The 21,376-nt window shown below is 50.9% G+C and overlaps 1 protein-coding gene across 2 annotated transcripts in view; it reads left to right on the top strand.

Annotated features, from left to right (window-relative positions):
• RIMS3 (regulating synaptic membrane exocytosis 3) overlaps window positions 1-21,376 on the top strand; it is a 44,329-nt gene that overhangs the window by 2,742 nt on the left and 20,211 nt on the right. The window contains exons 2-4 of one of the 2 annotated variants that reach the window (XM_040231546.1): window positions 14,026-14,198; window positions 20,575-20,743; window positions 21,108-21,355. In XM_040231546.1, the coding sequence (XP_040087480.1) occupies window positions 21,139-21,355 (217 nt within the window). In that variant the 5' untranslated portion in view covers window positions 14,026-14,198; window positions 20,575-20,743; window positions 21,108-21,138. The remainder of the gene's footprint in view (window positions 1-14,025; window positions 14,199-20,574; window positions 20,744-21,107; window positions 21,356-21,376) is intronic. The other variant, XM_040231547.1, reaches the window with a different exon arrangement.

The following is a 21,376-nucleotide window of genomic DNA, read 5'->3' on the forward strand; positions in this document are numbered from 1 at the left end:
GCCCAGGACTGACGGATGGAGGGTGCAGGCTATGTGACGATTCTCTTGCCTTTGTAAATTTGGGCTCCTCACACCTTGAGTTCAGGATGCCTGGACAAGAAAAGGAGGGTTGGGGAGGCGTGGGGGGAAGGGGAGAAAGAGCACAGGGCCCTTCGGCATGGGTCACAGGACACCTGAAGCGCTCAGCTCTGTGTGTCGGGCAGCTCCTGCCTCCATGGGGTGGGCATTCTAGCCGGAAGACAGCCCAGAGCAGGTAATAACACGTGTGACATGTGTTGGAAAAAAAGAGATGCAGGGAGGCTAGCATGACAAGGAGTCGAGGAGGCAGTGGAGGAGGGAACTGGGTGTACTAGGGCCTTGATGTTGCGGAAACAGGCCTGGCATGGTGGGGAGGGCAGCAAAGGGGAGGAGGGGGAGCAAGGAGATAGGATCAGCACAGTCAGGCCAGACCTCCTGGTCTGTCTAGCAGGACACTAAAGACTTCAGAATTATCCTGAAGCCGATGGCAGCCTCTAAAGATTCTGAAGCAGAAAGGGCAAGGGCTGATTTCCAGAGCGTGCGGGCTGGGGTCTGTGGCCCTCAGGCAGAGCCTTCTCGGGGGTGACCTTCTGCCCTCTCATACCCCTTCCCTGCGCAGCAGCCTTGGTGCCCAGGGGGCCAGTTGTTTATGTGACTCATTCCGGGGGGAAGGAGGCCAGTCCCAGTCCCTTCAGCTCCCTCTCTCTGGGCCTTGTTGACGAAGTTTATCTCTTGGGCCCATGTTCTCCCAACCTCCCTGGGGAACCAGAGTGTAAGAGGCAGGGCTTTGGCACCAGGCAGGCGTATATTCACATCCCAGCTCTGCAGTTCATGGGGGTGGGGAACCTCTGGCAAGGCACACCTGTCTCTGATCCTCGGCTATGTGGATGTTATGTGTCCATAGGAAGGGTAAAATGAAATTCCAGATGGAAATCACAAAACCCTATTGCAATGTCAGTTGGCATTTTAACTCTCTTGTGTTGAGGCTGACCCCGAATCCAGGCCAGGCCCTGGGCTGGCAGGGGGTGGGGGCTGGGCTGGATTCACCAGTCTGTGGTTGCACAGAGCAATCAGTGCTTAGAAGGACCCCACACTTCATTTAATGTTTGGCTGTCACCATCTTGCAATTCTTAATAATTCAGAACAAGGAGTCTTGCTTTTTCATTTAGCACTGGGCCCTCCATACTATATGGCCCCACAAACTAGGTTGGAATAGGAAGAAGCAGGGAACAACACAGACTGCAAATAGTCCCCAAATGGAGGAGGTGTGAGGTGGAGGGCATGACTAACTGTCCCAAGGTGGGTGGGATGTTAATAATAGTAACATTTATTTAGTGCTTACTGTGTGCTAGGTTCTCTGCTAAGCACTTGACATCTTCATCTTCAAACAGCCATATGAAATAGGTGCTGCAATTCATGGGGTCACAAAGAGTCAGACACGACTGAGCAACTGAACTGATAGGTGGTGAGAGTGAGAGTCAGCTCCTTGGCCAAAGTCACACAGCCATCAAACGACAGAGCTGGGGTTCCAACCCCAGGTTGTCAGTTGGGAAAGCACATGCCTGGACCAGGGAATTCTTCACCAGGATGAGTCGGGTCTGCAGGGTAACTTGGAGTTTGCTGAGAAGGAAGGAGGTGTGTGGGGAAGGGAAGTGCCTGTGCCTAGAAGTGATACTTGGCTAGGAGAGATGGAACTGAAGCCAGATGCCTCCCAGGGTTGAGAGGTGGCCTTTGGATTTCACGGTTCTGATTTTCCAAGCTCAGAGCTTCTGGTCCCTCTGCTCCCAGGCCCTGCTGTGACCACGATTCCTCATAGCTGTCCTGTACCGCCCACTCTTCCCCGACTCCCGGGTAATCTCCTTGACTTGACTTTAATCTCTTCTGGGCTCAAGACCTGTCTGACTACTTCATGGACCACATTCAGATGGCACACCATCAGTCTCAGGTGGAAACTCGGGCCCCAGCTCCGCCCGCTGGCACCTGCTCTGCCTCGTGTCCCCAGCTCGTCTCTGCCACCACCAGCCACCCACTTGCTCAAGCTGGAAAGCTGGAAGTCCTCCTGGACACCTCCCTCTCCTTCACCCCCACATTCCACAGCCGGTCCTTAGCAAGTGCTGTTGGTTCTCCTGACTCCCTCCCCATTCCGTCATCTTTCTCTCTGTTCACTGCCCTGCTCCAGCCCAACCTCAGCTCTCAACCTGGACCACAGTGATGGCCTCCTAAACTGGTCTCCTGATGTTTCTGTTCTTGCCCGGCTTCATTTCATGTTTCACACTATAATCAGAGTGATCTTCTAAAGATAAATGTTTGATTGTGTCATTTCCCTGCTTAAGACCCTTGCAAGATTTCTTGGAATAAAAGCCAGACTGACAGTCTGGAAGGCCCTGTGGGATCTGGTCCTTGCCTACCTTTTTGGATCGTCTGTGCCATTCTCCCTCTCCCTCGGCTCTTGTCCCCTCATTCTGGAATGCCCTCCCCTTCCTTATCTATCTCCTTCAGATACCAGCTCGAACATAATTTCTGCCGAGAAGCCTAAACCAGAAACTAAACATCAGCCCCCTCCATAGGACCCTGTACTTCTTCACAACACTCATCACACCTGACCTGCTTTTCCTCGTCCCTGTTTCTCGCTAGACTATGAACTCTGTCGGATCAGGAATCTGGTTTTGCCTGGTCCTTGCGCATAGTAGGTAAACAGTGAGTTGTTCTATGAATGAAAGGACTAGATGAATCGTTGCTGCAGCATCCTAACTGGCCTCTCTGCCTCCAGGCTTGCCTTCTCCAAGCCTTTCTCTGTCCAACCCCAAAGCGATCTTCCCAAAACACAGAACTGACCCTGTCACCTCCTGCTACTTAAAATACTTCAATAGCTCCCCATTGAGGGCAGGAAGTGCCTCGGCTTTTTAGCATGGAATTCAAAGCCCTTTATGATCTGTACCCCCTCCAGCCTCATCTCCCCTCTTACCCCCTCCCCGCACTTTGAACTGGTCCTCTAACACATCCGGCTGTTTTGTGCCTCTGTGCCTCTGCCCTTGTAGTTCCCCCTGCCCAGAACGCCTCCCCACCTCTGCTTTGTCTCCCTGGAGAACATCCTTCATTCTTCAAAATCAAGCTTAGCTGCCTCTTTTGCTGTGAAGCCTCCCAGGAACCCTCCCGGCCCTCCTGAGCCAAGTCCCCCACCCCCAGCCCCACCCTCAGTCATATCTGCACAGACTCTACATCATTTCTTCCTTGTCTCCTGTGAAACTGAGCTCTTCCGGTGCAGGCATAGTGATTGTTCATCTTTGTGCCTCCAGATTCCAGCTTCTCCCCTGTCCTTAATTAGGTCTTTGCTTATATACAGAAATCCACTCAAACCAGCCTCAGTAATAAAGAAGGGTTTCTTATGAGGACACAAGGGGTTCCTGGGAACTGAGGAGTAGGAAAATCATTAGCTTCTAGAAGGTGAGATCTGTTGGCCAAGAGAAATTGAAGCAACTGATTTCTGTGCCTTGTTCACTGCCTTCACCTTTCTCTCTCTACCTACTGGGTTTTCTCTGCGTTTCCAGACATGGGGGCCACCTATGGTTCCTGTATTTCATCCCTCCGTTCCAGCTAATTTCAGAGCTAGAACCCAGGGCTTGGCAGATCCAAGTCCAGACTCCCAGGAGAGGATCTGATTGGCTCTGGGGAGGTCAGGTGCCCACCTTGGTCCAATCAACTGCAGCCTGCAGGGAAGGATCACAAAGTCAGACACACAGACACGGCTCTCGTTTGTCAGTTATCTGGGCAAGTACTTCAAGGGACATTTGCTATAATCCTTACAGTGCCACGTGGGCCTGGCCCCAGCCTTCTGTCTGGTAGCACCTGGAGAAAACAGACCTAGCATTTTGACTGTAAGGGGAGTCTTTTCTTGGGGCAGCAGCAGTACCCAGGGCAGGAACTGAAGAACCTGTCAAATGTCATACAGAGGCCTGAACAGAGGGTTAGGGAGGTGAGACCCTGATTTTCTCACCTCTCTTTAGAGTAGAGAGAGAGGCTAGAGAAGGGCATGAGCGGTCAGGACAGTTCTCTCTGCCAGAATCGTATTCATCTCCTAGAACTCAACTCATTCCCTCCCGTCAGTGAAGCACCATGCATGCCTTCATTTCTCCCCATCAGGCATTCTTTACCTGTATTATTTCTAGTCTGCTGCTGCTGCTGCTGCTAAGTCGCTTCAGTCGTGTCCGACTCTGTGCGACCCCATAGACGGCAGTCCGCTAGGCTCCTCTGTCTCGGGGATTCTCCAGGCAAGAACACTGGAGTGGGTTGCCATTTCCTTCTCCAGTGTATGAAAGTGAAAAGTGAAAGTGAAGTCGCTCAGTCGTGACTGACTCTTAGGGACCCCGTGGACTGCAGCCTACCAGGCTCCTCTGTCCATGGGATTTTCCAGGCAAGAGTACTGGAGTGGGGTGCCATCTAGTCTTCTACTTCCCTAGTAATAAGCAGTTTTTTGAGCACTTACTCTGTACCAGACTCTATACACATGCATTATTATTATTTAAATTTTTTTAAAATTATTTTGGCTGTGCTGGGGCTTTTCTCTAGTTGCGGTGAGCTGGAGCTACTCTCTAGTTGCAGTGCACGGGCTTCTCAATGCAGTGGCTTCTCTTATTGTAGATGACGGGCTGTAGGGTGCAGGGGCTTCAGTAGCTGGGGCGTGTGGCTCAGTAGTTGAGGTTCCTGGGCTCTAGAGCACAGACGTATAGTGACACATGGACTTAGTAGCTCTTGGGCATGTGGGATCAAACTCCCTAGTGTCTCCTGCCTTGACATTCTTTACCACTGAGCCACCAAGGAAGCCCCCACATGTATTATTTCATTTAATCCTCACACCCTATAAGATAGGTACTCTTATTATTCACATTTTATTTTTTTTAAGTATTTATTTATTTAGCTGATCCAGCTCTTTGTTGTGGCATGCAGGATCTTCTGTCTTTGTTGCCTCATTTGGGATCTTTAGTTGCGGCCTGTGGGATCTAGTTCCCTGACCAGAATCAAACCCAGAGCCCCTGAAACTGGGAGCACAGAGTCTTAGCCATGGACCACCAGGAAAGTCTCTGTTATCCCCATTTTAAAGACAAGGAAACTGAGGTTCAGAGGAGTGACATTTACAGACTAGGGACAGACAGCAGTGTGTGACTCCCAAGGAACAGTTCTTAACCTTAGCTCCTTACTCACTTGCCCCTTTGCTTTTCAGGATCATTTGGGCCTTACAGGCAGACACCAGGTTACAGTGCCTGCTCCCTACTGCCCAGCATGGGGCCAGCCCAGAGCAAGGGCTCTCAACTGTGGGGTGGAAGGATGCAGGCAGGGTAGAAAAAGCATCTGCCTAGGAGTTGAGGGGCTCCTCCGTGTGGACCTACCCCATGTAGCTGTGTGGCTCTGGGAGTCTTTTAACCTTTCAGAACCTCATTTTCTCATTCAGAAATGGGCATGGTCATCCCTGCCGTGAGGCTTGTGTTAGATAGTAGGTGTAAGAACAATTCGTAAATAGGAGAGAACCTAGCAATTTTTAAGGATTGTTATTACCAGAATGGAATGTGGCAACAGGGCGCCAGCTGGCCTCTGTGCCATCCAAGCTCCTGCAGGAGGCAGGCAGGCCTAGAGCTTCCTTCCCAACATGGGCCTGCTACCATCAGAGAGAACTGAGATGACTTTCAGTGGCTCATGGACGTGTTACTGCCCGCCCTTGGCTCACATACTGAGAAAATTGGTTCCCTTTCAACCCTATCAAGTCCACGGTTGTCTCATAGAGAAAGTGCCTTGGTGATGTGTCTTTAACAACTTTCCAACACTTGCTGGCCTCCCCTTTAAACAGAGATATTGGGGATTCCCTGGCAGTCCAGAGGTTAGGACTTGGCACTTTCCCTGCAGGGATCTGGGATCAAGATCCCGCAAACTATGTGGCACAGTGAAAAAACAAACAAAAAAACCCTGCAGAGATCTTGACTGGCAGCTCTGGGTAGCTAAATTTTAATAATATATCTTTGTTTTCACTGTACTTATTTTACTGTCATTTTCTATTTATTAAAATTGGTATTGGCTTTCCATATAGGGTAGTCATGCAAAATTTCTATTTAAAATAAATGCATTTAAGTTAATAGTGTCAATTTCAAGAAAATAAATAATGAGCCATACGGGGGTATGGAGATTTGGCATAAATCATTGAGGGACACACAGTGTTATGTAGACAGTGCAAGCCTGGGAAGTTGTCCAGAGACATCAAGTATGTGGACCTGGATAATCTTTAAGCTCCCTTCCATCTGCCTGGAGCATTTGGGAGTGTCTTATACTATGCCAGCCTACTCCCTTCTCCTCACACCGTGCCCTGGCATGGAGTGCTTTCAGAGAATCCTGCCATGATTGTCGTGTAGATAGAAGAACGTGGGCCACTGTCCTCCACCTTGCTTGAGAGGGGGACTCTTGGAGTTGGGGTGTCTGGATGGGTGTCCCTCGCCTCTGAGCAGGACTTGGGAAACTCCTAGGGGAAGCAGGAGCTGCAGACTCCACAGTCCGCCCCATCTCCATGCACAAGACAGGCCTCAAGTCCTCCCAGAGGGCTGGAGTCCCAGACAGCGCTGAGGCCGCAGGTGAGGGTGAGGCTGTCCGCAAAGCTTAGGGCCCAGCCACAGCAGCAAAGCCAGGAGGCTTTGGGGTCTCAAAGGCCCTGTTCTGCTTGCTGTCCCCTTTCCCACCTCTTTGTGCCACTGAACTCCTGCCCCTGGGGATTGGACAGTGACCTTGAGGGCCCCCTCAGAGGACACAGAGGATGTATCCTTAGGGCTCAAGACCAGGGCCAGGTGGGCAGGAGGGAAGTCCCGCCTGCCCCTCGGCATTCCCATGCTCTCAGTGGGAGGGCAGGCCTGAGCTCCAGGAGGGCGGGGGGCCTGGGTAGTGTGGGGCGTGTGCTTGTGCATCCATGGCAAATGTCTAAGGGTCTCTGTGAAGGCATGTATTGTGTGTGTGTGTTTAAGAGAGAGAGTTTGTAATATATGTGTGCATGGTGAATGGACCTCTGAGTGATAGTCTGAGGGTCTATGTGGGGAGGCTCTGTGCGTTGTGTGAGTGTGCGTGTGAATGGCAGGGTGTCTTCTGTGTGATGTGCTTGTGGGTCTGCAGTAAATGTGTCTGTGTGTAATGTGTGTCTGTGAGGCATCTGGTGTGTGTATGTGTGTGTGCTGTGTGTCTAGGTTGCTTGCAAGCTGGGTGTGGTGTGAGCCTGTTGTTTTGTGTATGTCCTAATCTTTTAGAGTGCTTGTCTGGCTGTGTGGTGTGTCTTAGTGGCAGCGTGCAAGCCTGTGGCATGCACTTGGGGCTTTGTGCCTCAGAGAGGGTGCAGGGCCGGGGTTGAGGGGCGGGGAGGCGGAGGGCTTTGAGGGCGGTGTCTGTCTGGGCCAGGGCCGCGAGGATTGCTGGCTTCCCTGGGAGGGTCCCTGGGGCAGGAGGCGGGCGCAGGCGGCGCCTTCCGGCTCAGAGCGGGCCTGGTAACCGGAGCCCCTTACTCCATGAAATATTGATCCGACCTAGCCGTGGCCCTGACCAAATAGGGCCAGGCGAGCAGGGTGCGCGCGGTGGGGGTGGGGGCTGGGGGGTGGGAGTGGCGGCGCTGTCCGTGGTGCTGCCGCGTCGCTGGCGGGGGCGTCAGCTCTCAGGCTAAAGTGGGGCTGGGAGGGGGAGAGATTTCTCTATCCACCCACATCCTTAGCGGGGCTTCTGTTTCTGAGGCTGAGCTAGTCTGTCCCTATCACCTGTCAGTTCCACCACCCCTTCTAGGAAGGGAGGACAGGGACCAAATGAATATTTGGGGGGATCCAGTATCCCCCAGGGCTAAGGTTTGCCTGGGACAGTCTTAACTTACTGTGGTGTGATTGTTAGTAGTGTCTCTGCTCACTCTTAGAAAGAGTCCTAATTGGATGATAGATTGTACTGCCCAGCAATAGACTTTGTTCCAAAGACCTCTTCCCCCAGTTGTCTGCTCTGCCCCTGGGCATTCTGTAGTCGGTGGATGTGCAGGTGCTGTGGGTTGAGAATACTATCTTTCTTGTGCATGGGCTGAGCCGGAATAAGGGCTTGGGAGCCCCAGGCCCCTTGGCAACCTGCTGCAACCCAGACCTTCCCCAGGGAATCCAGCTCCCTTCTCCACTAGTCCAAATTCTGCTTTCCATTCAAGCTGTGCTCTTGTTCTGGGCTTCCTTTGCTCTCCTGCATCCTGAGCTATGCAGGCCTCTCCTTGGTCTCCATGTCAGAGTGTGGTCTGGTCTTCAGATTGGTCATCCTTGTACTCGTGACATTTTCTCTGAGTTCTCCTACCCTGACTTGCTGACTTTCCCTCCTTTGGTGGATTTCGTTTTCCTCCTCCGTCTAACTGTGGGCATTACCTCTCATTCTTTCTTCACCCTCCTCCAGGCATTCTCCTTCCTTTCTACACCCCACTTTTCCCTCTGGGGTACACACCCAAATCCTGCCCACTCACTCTGCTCTCCTGAACTCCAGGGAATCTGCTTACCTGCCCAACACCTCCATGGGGGAATTGCAAAATTATCTCAGACTCATCATATCCAAAATGGACACTCATGTTTCTTTTAAGCTAGCTTTTCCCTCCAGGACCACGTGCTCTGCTGGTGGCACCTGTCAGCCCCCACCCTTCCTGTATGTAAATCATGCTGGATTCTGTTTTTTTCCCTTCCCCCAACTTTGTCCCATCACCAACTCCAGGCAGTCCCCCAAGCCCTTCCACAACTCCTGCACCCCTTTTCTCTTTCCACCAACACTGTCTGAAGCAGTGCAGCCCTTCTTATGTGCCTTCTGACTGCTCTTCCAGCCGTCAGGCTTTCTTCTGATTCTGCCCTGTGTCCGATTGATCTCTGTAAAATGTTACATCTAAGCCATGTCAGATTTCACTCCCTTCAGGATTAAAGCCAACCTCCTCAGCCCTGCATTCAGAGCCCTTTCTGGGCTGTTCCCAGCCCACGTTCCCAGCCCTCTCTTCTGCAGCTGCACCCACCTCCTGCTTCAACCCCACTGCTCTGTTCACCAGCTTCTGAACATACCATTCCTCCTCTGGTCCTTCCCAGCTAGTTTCCACCTCTTTCTTCTCCAAATTGCACCTATCTCTTGAGGTGTTCTGCAGTGAATTGACCCATGATGCCTGCTCTGGTCTTCCCATCCTAAAGAGTTCACTCTTTCTGCAGAGCAGCCAGGGTATTTTTATCTTTACCTCTTGGCGCTTTGGGTGGTCCTCCAACTAACTTTGTGGTATCACCTGAGAGCTTGTTTGAAATGCAGAAACTCAAGCCCCACCTTTCTGTGACCCCTGGAATGAGAATCTGTGTTTCAGCCTGATTCCCAGGTGACTTCTGTGCACATTTAAGCTTGCGAAGCTCTGGACCGGTGTGTCCACCAAGGGCAGCATCTTGCTTCTGTTTGGGAGTGGCCTTCAGCCCCAGGGTGTTTTCTAGTGGGATGCTTAAGGACCAAGTCTCACAGCCCCTGTCAGGCAATAGCAGCCACATCTGGCCAGGAGCTGTGAGAGGAATTGGGTGATGGAGATGGCCAAGAAGTATGTGCACTCTGCCTGGATGTTTTCTCCTGGAATATATGCCCTGCGAGGCCCCAGAGCTCAAGCTGTAAATCTGACTCCAGAAGGCACTCCTGTGACATGAGAAGAAATCAATTAATCAATAAAAAGACAGTTATCAAGAGAGCAGAACTTTTCCCTGTTCACAACACACACGCTGGTGGAAATGTCTGTTATTTTAATGTATGTTTTGAAACGAAAAATACGTATATTCACTTTTTCTTTATGAGAGCATTAATACGGTTTCTAAAGTAGTAACTCTAGAAAACACAATGTCACATGAAGAAAATAAAAATGACTCACAGTTCTACTATCCAGCTATAAATACCATTTTTTATGTTAATGCTTATTTTAGGTCACCGTGCATTCATTCAACAAATATTTACAGAGTCCTACTGTGTGCCAGGCACTGGGGGATTCTGGATGCAGAAGATGGCATGGTTTCTCTTTCTAAGCAACACACAGCTGGGGCGGGGGATGCCAGTGGCAGGCATGGTGTGGGAGGCAGGCACTGATCAAGATAAGACAAGCAGTGTATTCATTTCCTAGGACCAGCTGTAACAAAGTACCACAGAGCAGGTGGCCTAAAACAACAGAAATTTATTGTGTCATAATTCTGGAGGCTGGAAATCTAAAATCGAGGTGTCAGCAGGGTTGGTTCCTTCCGAGCGAGGCTGTCCCATGGCGCCCTCCTGGCTTCTGGTGACAGCTGGCAATGCTTGGTATTCCTTGGCTTGTTGCTCTGTCAGCCTAGTCTCTGCCTTCATCATTACATGGGTTCTTTCTGTGGTCTATCTCTGTCTTTCATAGCCATAGTCTTATAAGTCCTTCTGGATTAGGGACCCACCCTCCTTCAGGATGACCTCAGTTTGGCTAACCACATCTGCCATCTGCAGCGACTCTATTTCCAACAAGGTCTGAGGTACCAGGGGTTAGGGCTTTAAACTTATCTTTTTTTAGAGGGTAGGGGGGACAGAATTCAACCCATAACAGGCAGACAGTATAGGGTTTGGGGGAGTACAACAGGGGGTGTAGCCTTGTCTGCAAAGACTCCCAGGATGTGACATCCAGTGAGGGGCTGAGCGCTGAGTGGGGCTGAGCACTGAGTGGGGCTTAGCCAGCAAAGGTGACGGACCAACGCCGGGTCGTCAGAACACGAGGGTGGGGACAGGCTGGAGAAGAGCATTCCAGGCTGACAGGAGGCAAAATGGTACTTTTGAGGAATAAAAAGAATGCCAGTGTGGTGGAATACGGAAGGACAGGAGTCAGAGATGACCTGGGCCACTTCTCTCGTCGGCCTTGTGAGGGGTTTTCACTTTCTCCTGAAGGAAATGGAGCCGCAGGAGGCTGCATGCAGGAGTGATTCATCCCACCTTGTGAGCCGTCTCCGCACAAGACTAAGCTGTCTGGAGCCGAGCTGTTCCTCTGTGAACCCAGTTCTGAGGGCAGATGTGTGGCCACGTCCTCACAAGCCCCCTGGCTGAGAGAAGACACAAGGCAGCCCCGTCGGAGAAAGGGAGGCCTGGCTGTGCCCCCAGCAGCTCAGCCCAAGTAGGGAAGCCCAGCCTTACCCTCAGGAACCTTGTCCTGAACAGGAGACCGGGCTTGCTCAGCTCTCGGTCTGTCTCACCGTGGCGTCTTTGGAGTCTGGAGGACACAGGTTGGGTCCAGACACCCAACCCCTTGCCCTGCTGTGAGGACTGTGTCTGAGAATGGGTCCAGAGCAAGTGCATGAACCATATGGGCCCCGGAGACCAGAAGCCCCGAGGCTGGGGGAGATCTGAGTTTTGCAGGGGCCAGGTGCTTAGCACCCTGCCCTCCCCAGGCGATGTCTTGCTGTGGCCTTTGTATCAGGATGCAGACTCAACTCCTCCTTTACCACACCCTCAGAGGCCACGCCTTTACTGCGTGTGACGGGAGAGGGCCCCCGGCCCAAAGCTGCTTGTCCCTCCTTGTCTGGGCTAGGTGGGCCAGGCTGGGTGGAGGAGAAGTGGGTCAGCTCCGTAGTCATGGTGACAGCAGCTGCTCCCTGCCAGCCTTCTCATCTCCTTGCCACAAACCTCATGATGAGATCCTTTGTCCGGCCTGTGGGGATGGGGGCCAGGAGGGTGAGACTAGGGGCCAGAGCGTGTATGAATATGTGTGTGTGTGTGTGTGTGTGTGCGCAGGCTCACACAAGCACCTGCTCAGAGCTAGTGTGCATGCCTGGCCGAGGGAACCTATAGATCCAGGTAGGACACTTCCTACTTCCCCGCCCACTGAAGGGATGAGGTTCATCCTGCCTCTCTGAGCTGGGCAGGAGCCAGGGGAAGGGTGTGTGTGTGTGTGCGTGTGTGTGTGTCTGCCAGTGGTTGTCAGTGTGGCTGCTTCTGTGAGCTCTGGGGTGGATGAGTATCTTAGGTGTGTGTGTGTGTGTGCCTATCTGTGTACACAGGTGATTGTGTCTTTAAATGAATATGATTTATATGGGTCTGTATGATGTGTAGTCACACATTTGAAATTCTGTGCCCTGTGTCTCTCCCCGTTATGCGTAGTGTGTGTGCAAACCTGGTTTGGAGCAGATAAAAGTCATGTAATCAGGAGAGGAGCTGGCAGAGTGCTCCCCACTCAGGCTGGGGTCCTCCCTGGGCCCAGCTCACCCTCCCCAACCATGCACCAGCTCTGTCGCCCACCTTTCTCACCCTGATCGGGGAAATTCAGCTAGAAATGAGGGACCCACCCCCTTCTGCAGATACAGGTTTAAAAAAAATGAGTTTTATGTCATGAACTGGTTCTCATTAGTTGGTAAGGCTGTACTGTGTTAAGAGGGATTCTGAGGTTAAGTCTGGCTTCTGACATGGGCACAGATAGGCCTGAGGGGTGTGGTGGGCAAGCCCTAGCACTGGATCAAGGTTGAGACAGGGGCCTTAAACCTAGCATCCAGCATCTGTTGAGGGGCCAGGAGCTGAGATGCTGGCAGGGAAGATCACAGCATCACATGCTAGCTTCCACCTCAACTGAGAAGTGCAGGGACCCAGGTCTCATATTTATGCTAGACTCTGGGTGGAAGCACCCAGGGTTGCAGTGGGAGGTGATCCTGTTGGTCTCGGAGCCTTCCCATGAAGTGGTTGAACCTGATGTGCAATCCAGACTAATAAGCACCAACACCTATGGAGTCCTTTACTGTTTACAAAGGTACATTATGCAAAGTAATCATATGATGGCCCAACTGAGCATGTAGCATGTACCAATCCTTATTTTAGCAATACTTATATTTCATCTAAGAATCCTAAAGCAGGCATTATTATCGGCACTTCAGAGATGAGGAACTGTAGGCGCAGGGAAATTGCCCTGCGTCATACAGCTTGTAAGTGACAGATCTAGGTTTTGAACTAAGTCTGCCTCCAAAGCCTGTGCTCTTTTTTTTTTTTTTTTGGCTGCACAGCATTGCAGCATGTGGGAATCTTAGCTCTCTGACCAGGGATTGAATCCACTTCCCCCCACGGTGGAAGCACAGAGTCTTAACCACTGGACCACCAGGCAAAGCCTGTGCATTTAATCACTGTGCTGAGACTTCTCTGGTAGCTCAGTGGTACCCACCTGCCAACACGGGAGACATGGGTTCCATCCCTGGTCTAGGAGGATCTCACATGCGGCCGGCCCGCTGAGCCCCTGCACCACAACTGTTGAGCCTGTGCTCCAGAGCCTGGGAACCACAACTGCTGAAGGCCGAGCACCCTAGAGCCACCGCCATGGGAGACAGCCCCTGCTTGCTCCAACTAGAGAAAAGCCTGTGCAGCAACTGAGACCCAGCGCAGCCAATAAATAGATAAATAAATATATGTATAAGAACTTTGCTTTAAAAAAGAAAATCACTGTACTTTCTTGCTCATTGACTCATCTGGTCTCCAGTCCAGCCCAGAGAGCTGGGCTGGGTCCAGGTGGCCAGTAAACTTCACTTTATAGAAGAGGAGATGGAGGTTCAGAGAAGCTGAATGACCTGCTCAGGGTCATATACTGGGGGCAGGAGCTGGAGCTGGGAGTCGGGCCCCCGCCCTCCAACACCCTCTCCCCAGTACACACACTCCTGACTGCTGGTTGTGTCGCAGAGCGTCTGGGGAGGGACACAGACCCATCAGTCAGGGGGAAGACAGAGGGAGAATAGGATCTAGAACTCGTTAGTATTTGGATCTGGAGGAGTCCCTTGGCATTAGCACCAGCAATTTACCATTGAGGTCCCTAAAAGGCAGGTCAGGGGACCCAGGAGTTTGGACAGTTTTAAAGGAGGAAATAGCATCAAAGAGTTTGAATGATTGGCTCAAGTGCACACATCTCCAAAGCCTATCTCTTTTACCCCATAGGCTACTGGAAGCCCTGGAGGACAGCTGTCCTCTCCAGCCCTTCCTCTAAGCTCTCCTTTTTTCTTCCAGACTCTCATCACATCACCTCCTCCTGGAAGCTACTTTGACTGTCTTCACCTCCTTTCTTGAAAACTGGTGTCGCAGAAGTTAACAGAGGACTTGTGTAAATGCCCTAGGGGTGTGCTGTTGGGAGGGGCACGCCCCCCTGTGATGGGAACACTACACTCGGATTCATCAGTTCGGTGAGTTGAGGTTTTCTTTAAGGTGAGAGGGGAGGAGGAAACACCTGGCAGGTGATACAGGACCTGGGAGTTCGGAGTCTTGGGTTAGAGCTCTGGTTTTGTTGACAGCTTTCTCTGTGACCCTGGGTGTGTCTCCTTCCCATCCTGAGCCTTTATTTCCTCTTCTGCAAAATGAAAGGCTTGGGTTGGAGTAGGGAGGCAAATCAGTTTGACCTCATGAGCTGGTTCTCATCAGTTGGCGATGCAGCACTGTGTTAAGAAGAATTCTGAGATTAACTATGGCCCCAGTGAGAAGGAGAGATGGATTAGTGATGTCTAGGGAGGGGTGGTAAGAGCCTTAGTAACTTGCCATTCCTTCCAGACTAACAGTCCACCACTCTGTGACAGATTCCTTGGTTTTTCTGTTGAAAGAGTGAGTAGGTAGTTTCATCTTGGGCTTTTGGGTAGCCTTACTGACACTCACAGGCTTCCCTGGTGGCTCAAATGGTAAAGAATCTGCCTGCAATGTGGGAGATCTGGGTTTGATCCCTGGGTCAGGAAGATCCCCTGCAAAAAGAAATGTCTACCCACTCCAGTATTCGTGCCTAGAGAATTTCATGGACAGGGCAGCCTGGTGGGCTACAGTCCATGGGGTTGCAAAGAGTCGGACATGACTGAGAGACTAACACTTTCTTCTTTCACTTTCACTGATGCTCAGAGAAGGTTTATTACTTGGTTAGACACATGGTCAAAAGGAGCAAGGGGCCCAGGGTAGCCAGGCAGAAACTTGAGTCCTGCTTTTGTCAGGATTCAGAGGAGGGTGTGGGGAGCCTTTAGGGTACTGAGACCCCAGGGCCGAGGTCAAACATTGAAGACTGGAAAGAAAACACTCCTTCCTTGGGGAGCTTGGAAGATATCTGCTGGCATGGAGCTTGGCAGGTACAGGAGACAGTGGGAAGGGACCCCTGGAGGGGATGTCCAAGCTGTCACCAGAGAGGCTTCAGCAGGGAGAACTTACAGAGTGATTCTTCCATGACCTGGCAAGATCATCAGGAACCATGACCTGGGTTGGAAAAGGGACAGTTCTGCTCGGAGGCAGGGCACTGTTGCTGTGACTTTTGCAGACATTCCTGGAGCCATCTCTTAGGACCACCGATATGTGAAATGCTGTGTGTCGGCCCCTCTCCACTCTGCTCCCATCTCCACCTGCTGCCCTGTTCCCACCCCTGTGCTCTGATGACTTGGGGACTGCTGTTCCCACCTCTGCTCTGATGACTTGGGGTTGCTGTTCCCACCTCTGTGCTCTGATGACTTGGGGGCTGCTGTGAGCAGCACTGCCTTCCTCATAGAGGCCAGGTGGTTGGCTCCGACTGGCTCTCCATCTTGTCCATCTTGAGCTAGACTGGCTGCCCAAGAAGCAGCCGGAGCTCTGATTCTGAGCCTGCTGCTGCCTTGTGTGTGGAAAGGACTCAAGAGTCAGACTTTATCTGACCCTTTCGGTTTACACACAAATGAGGAACCCAGGCCCAGAGAAGGTCACACAAAGAATCTGTATATACATTATCATCCAGCCTCCTGATTCTGAACTCTCCCCAGCTGCCCTGCTCTGGACATGGGACCAGAGGTCAGGCCCTGAGACCCTGGGCCCCCCTAAACATTCAACAGTTCTCCCGGGCAATTAAAGATGAGAACACAGCTGTGGATGGTGCAGAGTCCTGATGTCAAACCATCTGCTTGTCGGTTCCATTCATTATTCATAAGGAAACATGAGCCCCTGGGTTGGCAGGGTCAAGAATTTTGTCCCTTACCCTCTTTCCTTCTCTTCCCCTGTGACACCTAGGAAGCACTTGCTTCTCCAGCTGTGGTCTGCGTGGTGTCTCTGCTGCCCCTCAGATGCTCGTTGCCAACCTGGGAACCTGGGCCAGAGCAGGTTTTCGGATCACAGATACTTTGCCTGTGGTTTTCTCAGCCTGGAGATCCAGGACAAACCTGTGCAGGAGGGCTGGGCTCCCCTCTTTGGGTGAGCTCTGGGGCGAAAGGGCAGGGGCTGCTGAGCGTATCTGTCTCTTTGTGAGAACAAGAGCCCCAGAACAGGAGTCCAGGCCTGGCTGCTGCTTAGCTGAGTTGGATGGGCGAGGCCTTCAGTTCTCTGAGACTCATTTTTCTCATCTGTGACATGGAGATAACTGCGCATGTAACAGAAATACCCTAAGGAGTAGATTAGGTTTATGCTGTAGCCAATTCAAAGTATCAGATAAGCCCTTTCCCACTGTCCACCAGAAGACCATGCAGATACCAAACAAACACACAGACTGGCACTAGAATTGGAAACTAAAGAGGCCATCACAGACCCAAGTCCAGGAGGACTTTCCATTAGCTGCAAGGTTGATGGGGGATGGATCGAGAAATACAATCCGAGACTCTGCAGACTTCACAGGGCCTTCGAGTACAGGCCAGACAGCCACAAAGAAGGCAAGACACGGCTCTGACTCATCCCTACTGTCAGCCCTCATTCTCCAGGCCGACAGGAGCCGTGCTGACCAGGAGCGCAGGCAGCCATGCTCAGCTGTCTGGGCCTGTCTTGCTGTCCGCCCGGAGTGATGCCTTCCCTTCCCACCCCCGTTTCCCCTCCCCTTTCTATGTCCTTTTGAAAAATCAGATTCGCTCAGGATGAGAGGGCCCTGGGGAGTGGGACGCCACCCTGGGGAGAGTGCTGGGGGCCAGGACCGAACTGGGAAGGGCCAGGTGCAGAGCCCACCTGCAGCCATCCCTTCTGAACTCTGCCCAGGCCTCGGACTTCGAGGTAGACAGCAGGAGATCCCACGTCTGCACTAAACAGAACCCTGGGCGCCTGCAGCCCTGCTCCCAGAGTAGTTCCCAGTGCCCCTGTGCTCTTTCCTAGCTCTCATCAGAACTGCCGCTAAACGCGGAGCTGCATAACTAGTTGCTCACTGTCTGTCTTCTCCCCTGAACCGGAGGCTCTGGCAGGGCAGGATGCATTTGGCCTGGCTCATTACTGCATCGCTGGCACTCAGCGTAGGCCCAGGAGTTTTAGGGGCTTACTTTTTTCTTAATTTTATTCTCCGAGAAAAGGTATTTTTCTAAAGTATATTATTAAATAAAATGATGACCCTTAGCATGAATATGAGTAATAGGTTAAACTTGGGGTCACTTGTGGTGACCATTTTGTAATGTATCAAACCACCAAATCACTATGTTCTGTCCCAGGATCTAACATAGTGCTGTAGGCCTTTATGGTTCCATGTGAAAAAATGAATAGATAAAAATTTTTTAATTGCTTTGGTTATTTTAGGACATTGTCTCGCCAGTTTCTACAAGAAGCCCTGTTAGAATATTGACTGGGATCGCACTGAAACTATAGGTCAATTTAAGGATAACTGACTTTTTTTTGGGGGGGATAGTTTTTAAAATTTAAGTATAGTCGATGTACAGTATTATATGTTATAGGTGTACAATATAATAATTGACAATTTTGAAAAGTAATACTCCATTTGGGCTTCTCTGGTAGTTAAGACTGCAAAGAATCTGTGTGAAATGCAGGAGACCCAGGTTCAATCCCTGGGGTAGGAAGATCCCCTGGAGAAGGGAATGGCAACCCACTCCAATATATAGTTACTTGCCGGGGTCCAGCCCTGGTGGATCCAGGGTAATTCGAAGTGGGGACAGAGTCAGCATCCTAGGAATTAATTGCTTAATTAAAGATATAGAGGGAGATTAGAAAGAAATAGTGTAGTAGGAAAATTAGTGGAGAAAAAGAGGCTGAATAACTTGGTTTACGTGGGATACCAATAAAGCTTTGAGACAAGAAGCATGCACCACCTATGTAGGCCACCGGCACCCACTTGAATATCGGAGGGTGCCCTGCCTTGGGCTCCCTCTTGTATGGAACTTAAAAGCCAGGGCAAAATTAGCAGGCTTGGCGAGCACCCACGCTCCAGATGGGAATTCAGCCAGAAAAGCGGAGAACAGGAAAGAACGACACAAGGGAATCCGATTTCTTTATTTTTAGGTTTGCTTATATACCTTTCGTTACACATAGAGACAAATGGAAATTTTAAAGTCACGCAGGGGTCAGCAGTCCTGACCTTTATCAAAATCAGGTGCTTCATATAAAAGTATACATAAAGGTCTTAGGGGTTTTACATCATCTTCTGGCCATGAGGCCTGCTGACATTTTATGGCCCTTTCTGATAACGGTCAGTCAACCAGAAACTTATTTTTTAGGGGTGATTTTTCTTAAACCAGGTACCACCCTCCAAAGGTACCAGATAAAGTTGCATTCCTATAGGGTGAGGGTGTAGTGGGTTACAACTAAGAAAGGAATTTACTTAGCCTAAGGTTAACATGATTAATCTTAAAGGTTAATACTTATTTCTTCTATATGCTAGTCATATTCATGATAAGGGCAGGGAATATGGAGATTTAGCAGCAAATATTGGCCCAACAAATGAAAAACCCTTCACCAATATAATTCCTAATCAACCCACTATACTAATAATTTCTAACTTCCTAAAAGAATCTGCCTTTAGTAAGTCTAACACATCTCGTGCCTCTCATGGTTGGGAGGCTGTAAACAATCACATGTGGCCGGACGAACCTGTACAGACAGGCTAGATAAACTTCAGAGGAGTTCATAAGTTGAAACACTCTTGTCACGCCCAGGAATGTTTATTAACTGGAGCTGTAGGTTAACTCCTTCTCCGAGAGAGGTGACAGGGGAGAGCCCCCCGTAAAGTCAGAGGTGTAGGTGAGAGCATAAAACAGTAAAGTAGGCAGACTCTGGTTTTTGGGGGTAGATGCTTGGGAACAGGGGGTTTCCTGAGGCTCGATCCCGCCTGTGCGTATGCCAAAGCCTTTGACCATGACCTTTGACCATGACCTTTGCCATGGGCAGAGTTCCTCACGCCGGCTCCCGTGTCACTCAGTGGTGTCCGACTCTTTGCAACCTCGTGGACTGTAGCCTACCAGGCTCCTCTATCCATGGAATATTCGAGGCACGAGTACTGGAGTGGGTTGCCATTTCCTTCTCCAGGAGATCTTCCCGACCCAGGGATCGAACCCAGGTCTCCCACATTGTAGGCAGACGCTTTACCATCTGAGCCAGCAGGGAAGAGCCCAAAGAGAACGTCAAGATGTCATGGTGGTGGTTGTTTCGTTGCTAAGTTGTGTCTGACTCTTTTGCGACCCCATGGACTGTAGCCCACCAGGCTCGTCTGTCCATGCAATTCTCCAGATGAGAATACTGGAGTGAGTTGCCGTTTCCTTCTCCAGGGGATTTTTCCCAACACAGGGATCAAACCTGCCTCCTCTGCTTGGCAGGTGGATTCTTTACCACTGAGCCATCAGGGAAACCCAGTTACTATGAATTGTTGGCTACATTCCCTTTGAATATGTGTTGAATGCAGCATTAGAGAGTAAATTTGTCAACTTTGGAAAGGAATTTGGCTGTGTATTCCGAGAATCAGAAATATGTTTATGCTGTCAGTGTCAGGATGCTTCTGGATGTAACAGAGAACCCCGATTCAAGCTGGCTTAAGCAATGGAAAGCACACCGTCTCACATAACTGGAAAGCCAGAGAAGCCGGGTTCCGGGCTGGCATCTCTGCACCGTGCCACCCTCAGCAGCACTGGCTTCTTCCTAGGCTGGGCTGTCTCTCAGGGAGAGGTCTTGAGGAAGGGAAAAGAGAGACACACAGAAGGAGAAGCACCTACCGCTCTTGTAAGCCTGGAATCCAAATCTTCCCCTTAAGTCGAATTGAACCAACTTAGTCATATGCCCACCCTTGGACCAGTAAGAGTAACCAAGGTGAATGCCACTCTCTGATTGTTTTAAAGAGATCAAGATCTGCCTCTGAAACAAAGGATGGGGTGGATAAAACCAGTACGCTGCCAGGAAGCAGGAAGGGAGAAGCTACCAGTGGCATTCACATTCGATAGCCCAGTCACTTCATTTCCCGCAGTTGATCCTACGGAAATAAGCAGATAAAAATCAGTGCACAAAGATCCTTATTGCAGTGCTGTTTAAAAGACAGGAGAGAAAGGGAAAAGGAGAGAGATGAGAAAGTTGGACTTGATCTAAGCAGTAGCTGTATTGAAGTATTTAATTATACTGCCTCCATACAATGGAAAATTATGGTGGCATTTAAACATTTCTACTAAGTGTTAATGACATTGGGAAGGTCTTATGATATAACATTAAGTGAAAAATAGCAGGATAGAAAATTGTATTGGCAGGGTGAGTTGTTATTTTTTAAAATGTGTAGAAAAGAGACTGGGAGGAAATTGGTTAAAATGCCTGTTGTGGCTGCCTCCCAGTCATGCAATTAAGGGTGATTTTTCCTGCTTCTTTATGCTTTTCTGTCCCACGCCCTTCAAGCAGGAGGACCCCTTCAGCAGTCTGCCCAGCTAAAGCCACATTTGTTCTCTCTGCTCTCATTACTGGCTGTGAAAACAACAGTCACGCCTGCTGAATATTTATGCTTTGCCTGACACGGTTCCAGGCACTTTCATCTGCGCTAATTTAATCCTTCCAACAATCCTATGAGGTAAGCTTCCGTTTCTCATTTTGCTGAGGTGCTCACTGAAACCCTGAGATGTCTGGTCACGAGGTCACACAGCTAGTATGTAGAGGCCCTTGGAATTCAAGAGTGGGTCGCATGACTGCACAGCCTCCACCTTCCCTGCCAAACCAGGTCGCTTGCCGGGGCAGCCACACGCTGACAGGAACAAGCCCATTGATGGAGCCAGATTCTGTGCACACCCTTTACACGGACTTGTTCATTTAACCCTCGCAGCCTCAGAGAGGCTGAGTGCCTTGCCCAAGGTCACACAGCTAGGAAGGGCTGGGGCCAAGGTCGAGTGGCCCAGGGTTGGATGCCTGACCCCTTTCTCCCTCTCCCTCCCCGACAGGGTTGCCTGAGGTCCTGCCGCCCCGTGGACCATGTTTAACGGGGAGTCAGGTCCGGCCTCAGCTGCGGCCTCCAGGAATGTGGTGCGGAGCTCCAGCATCAGTGGGGAAATCTGTGGGTCCCAGCAGGCTGGGGACGGCACCGGGACCAGCACTGCCAAGAAGCGACGCAGCAGCCTCGGGGCCAAGATGGTGGCCATCGTGGGCCTGACCCAGTGGAGCAAGGGCACGCTCCAGCTGCCCCAGGCTGGTGAGGCCGTGGGCACCCCAC

This window comes from Oryx dammah, unplaced genomic scaffold (assembly GCF_014754425.2).
Source record: "Oryx dammah isolate SB20612 unplaced genomic scaffold, SCBI_Odam_1.1 HiC_scaffold_28, whole genome shotgun sequence".
Classification (NCBI taxonomy): Eukaryota; Metazoa; Chordata; class Mammalia; order Artiodactyla; family Bovidae; genus Oryx; species Oryx dammah.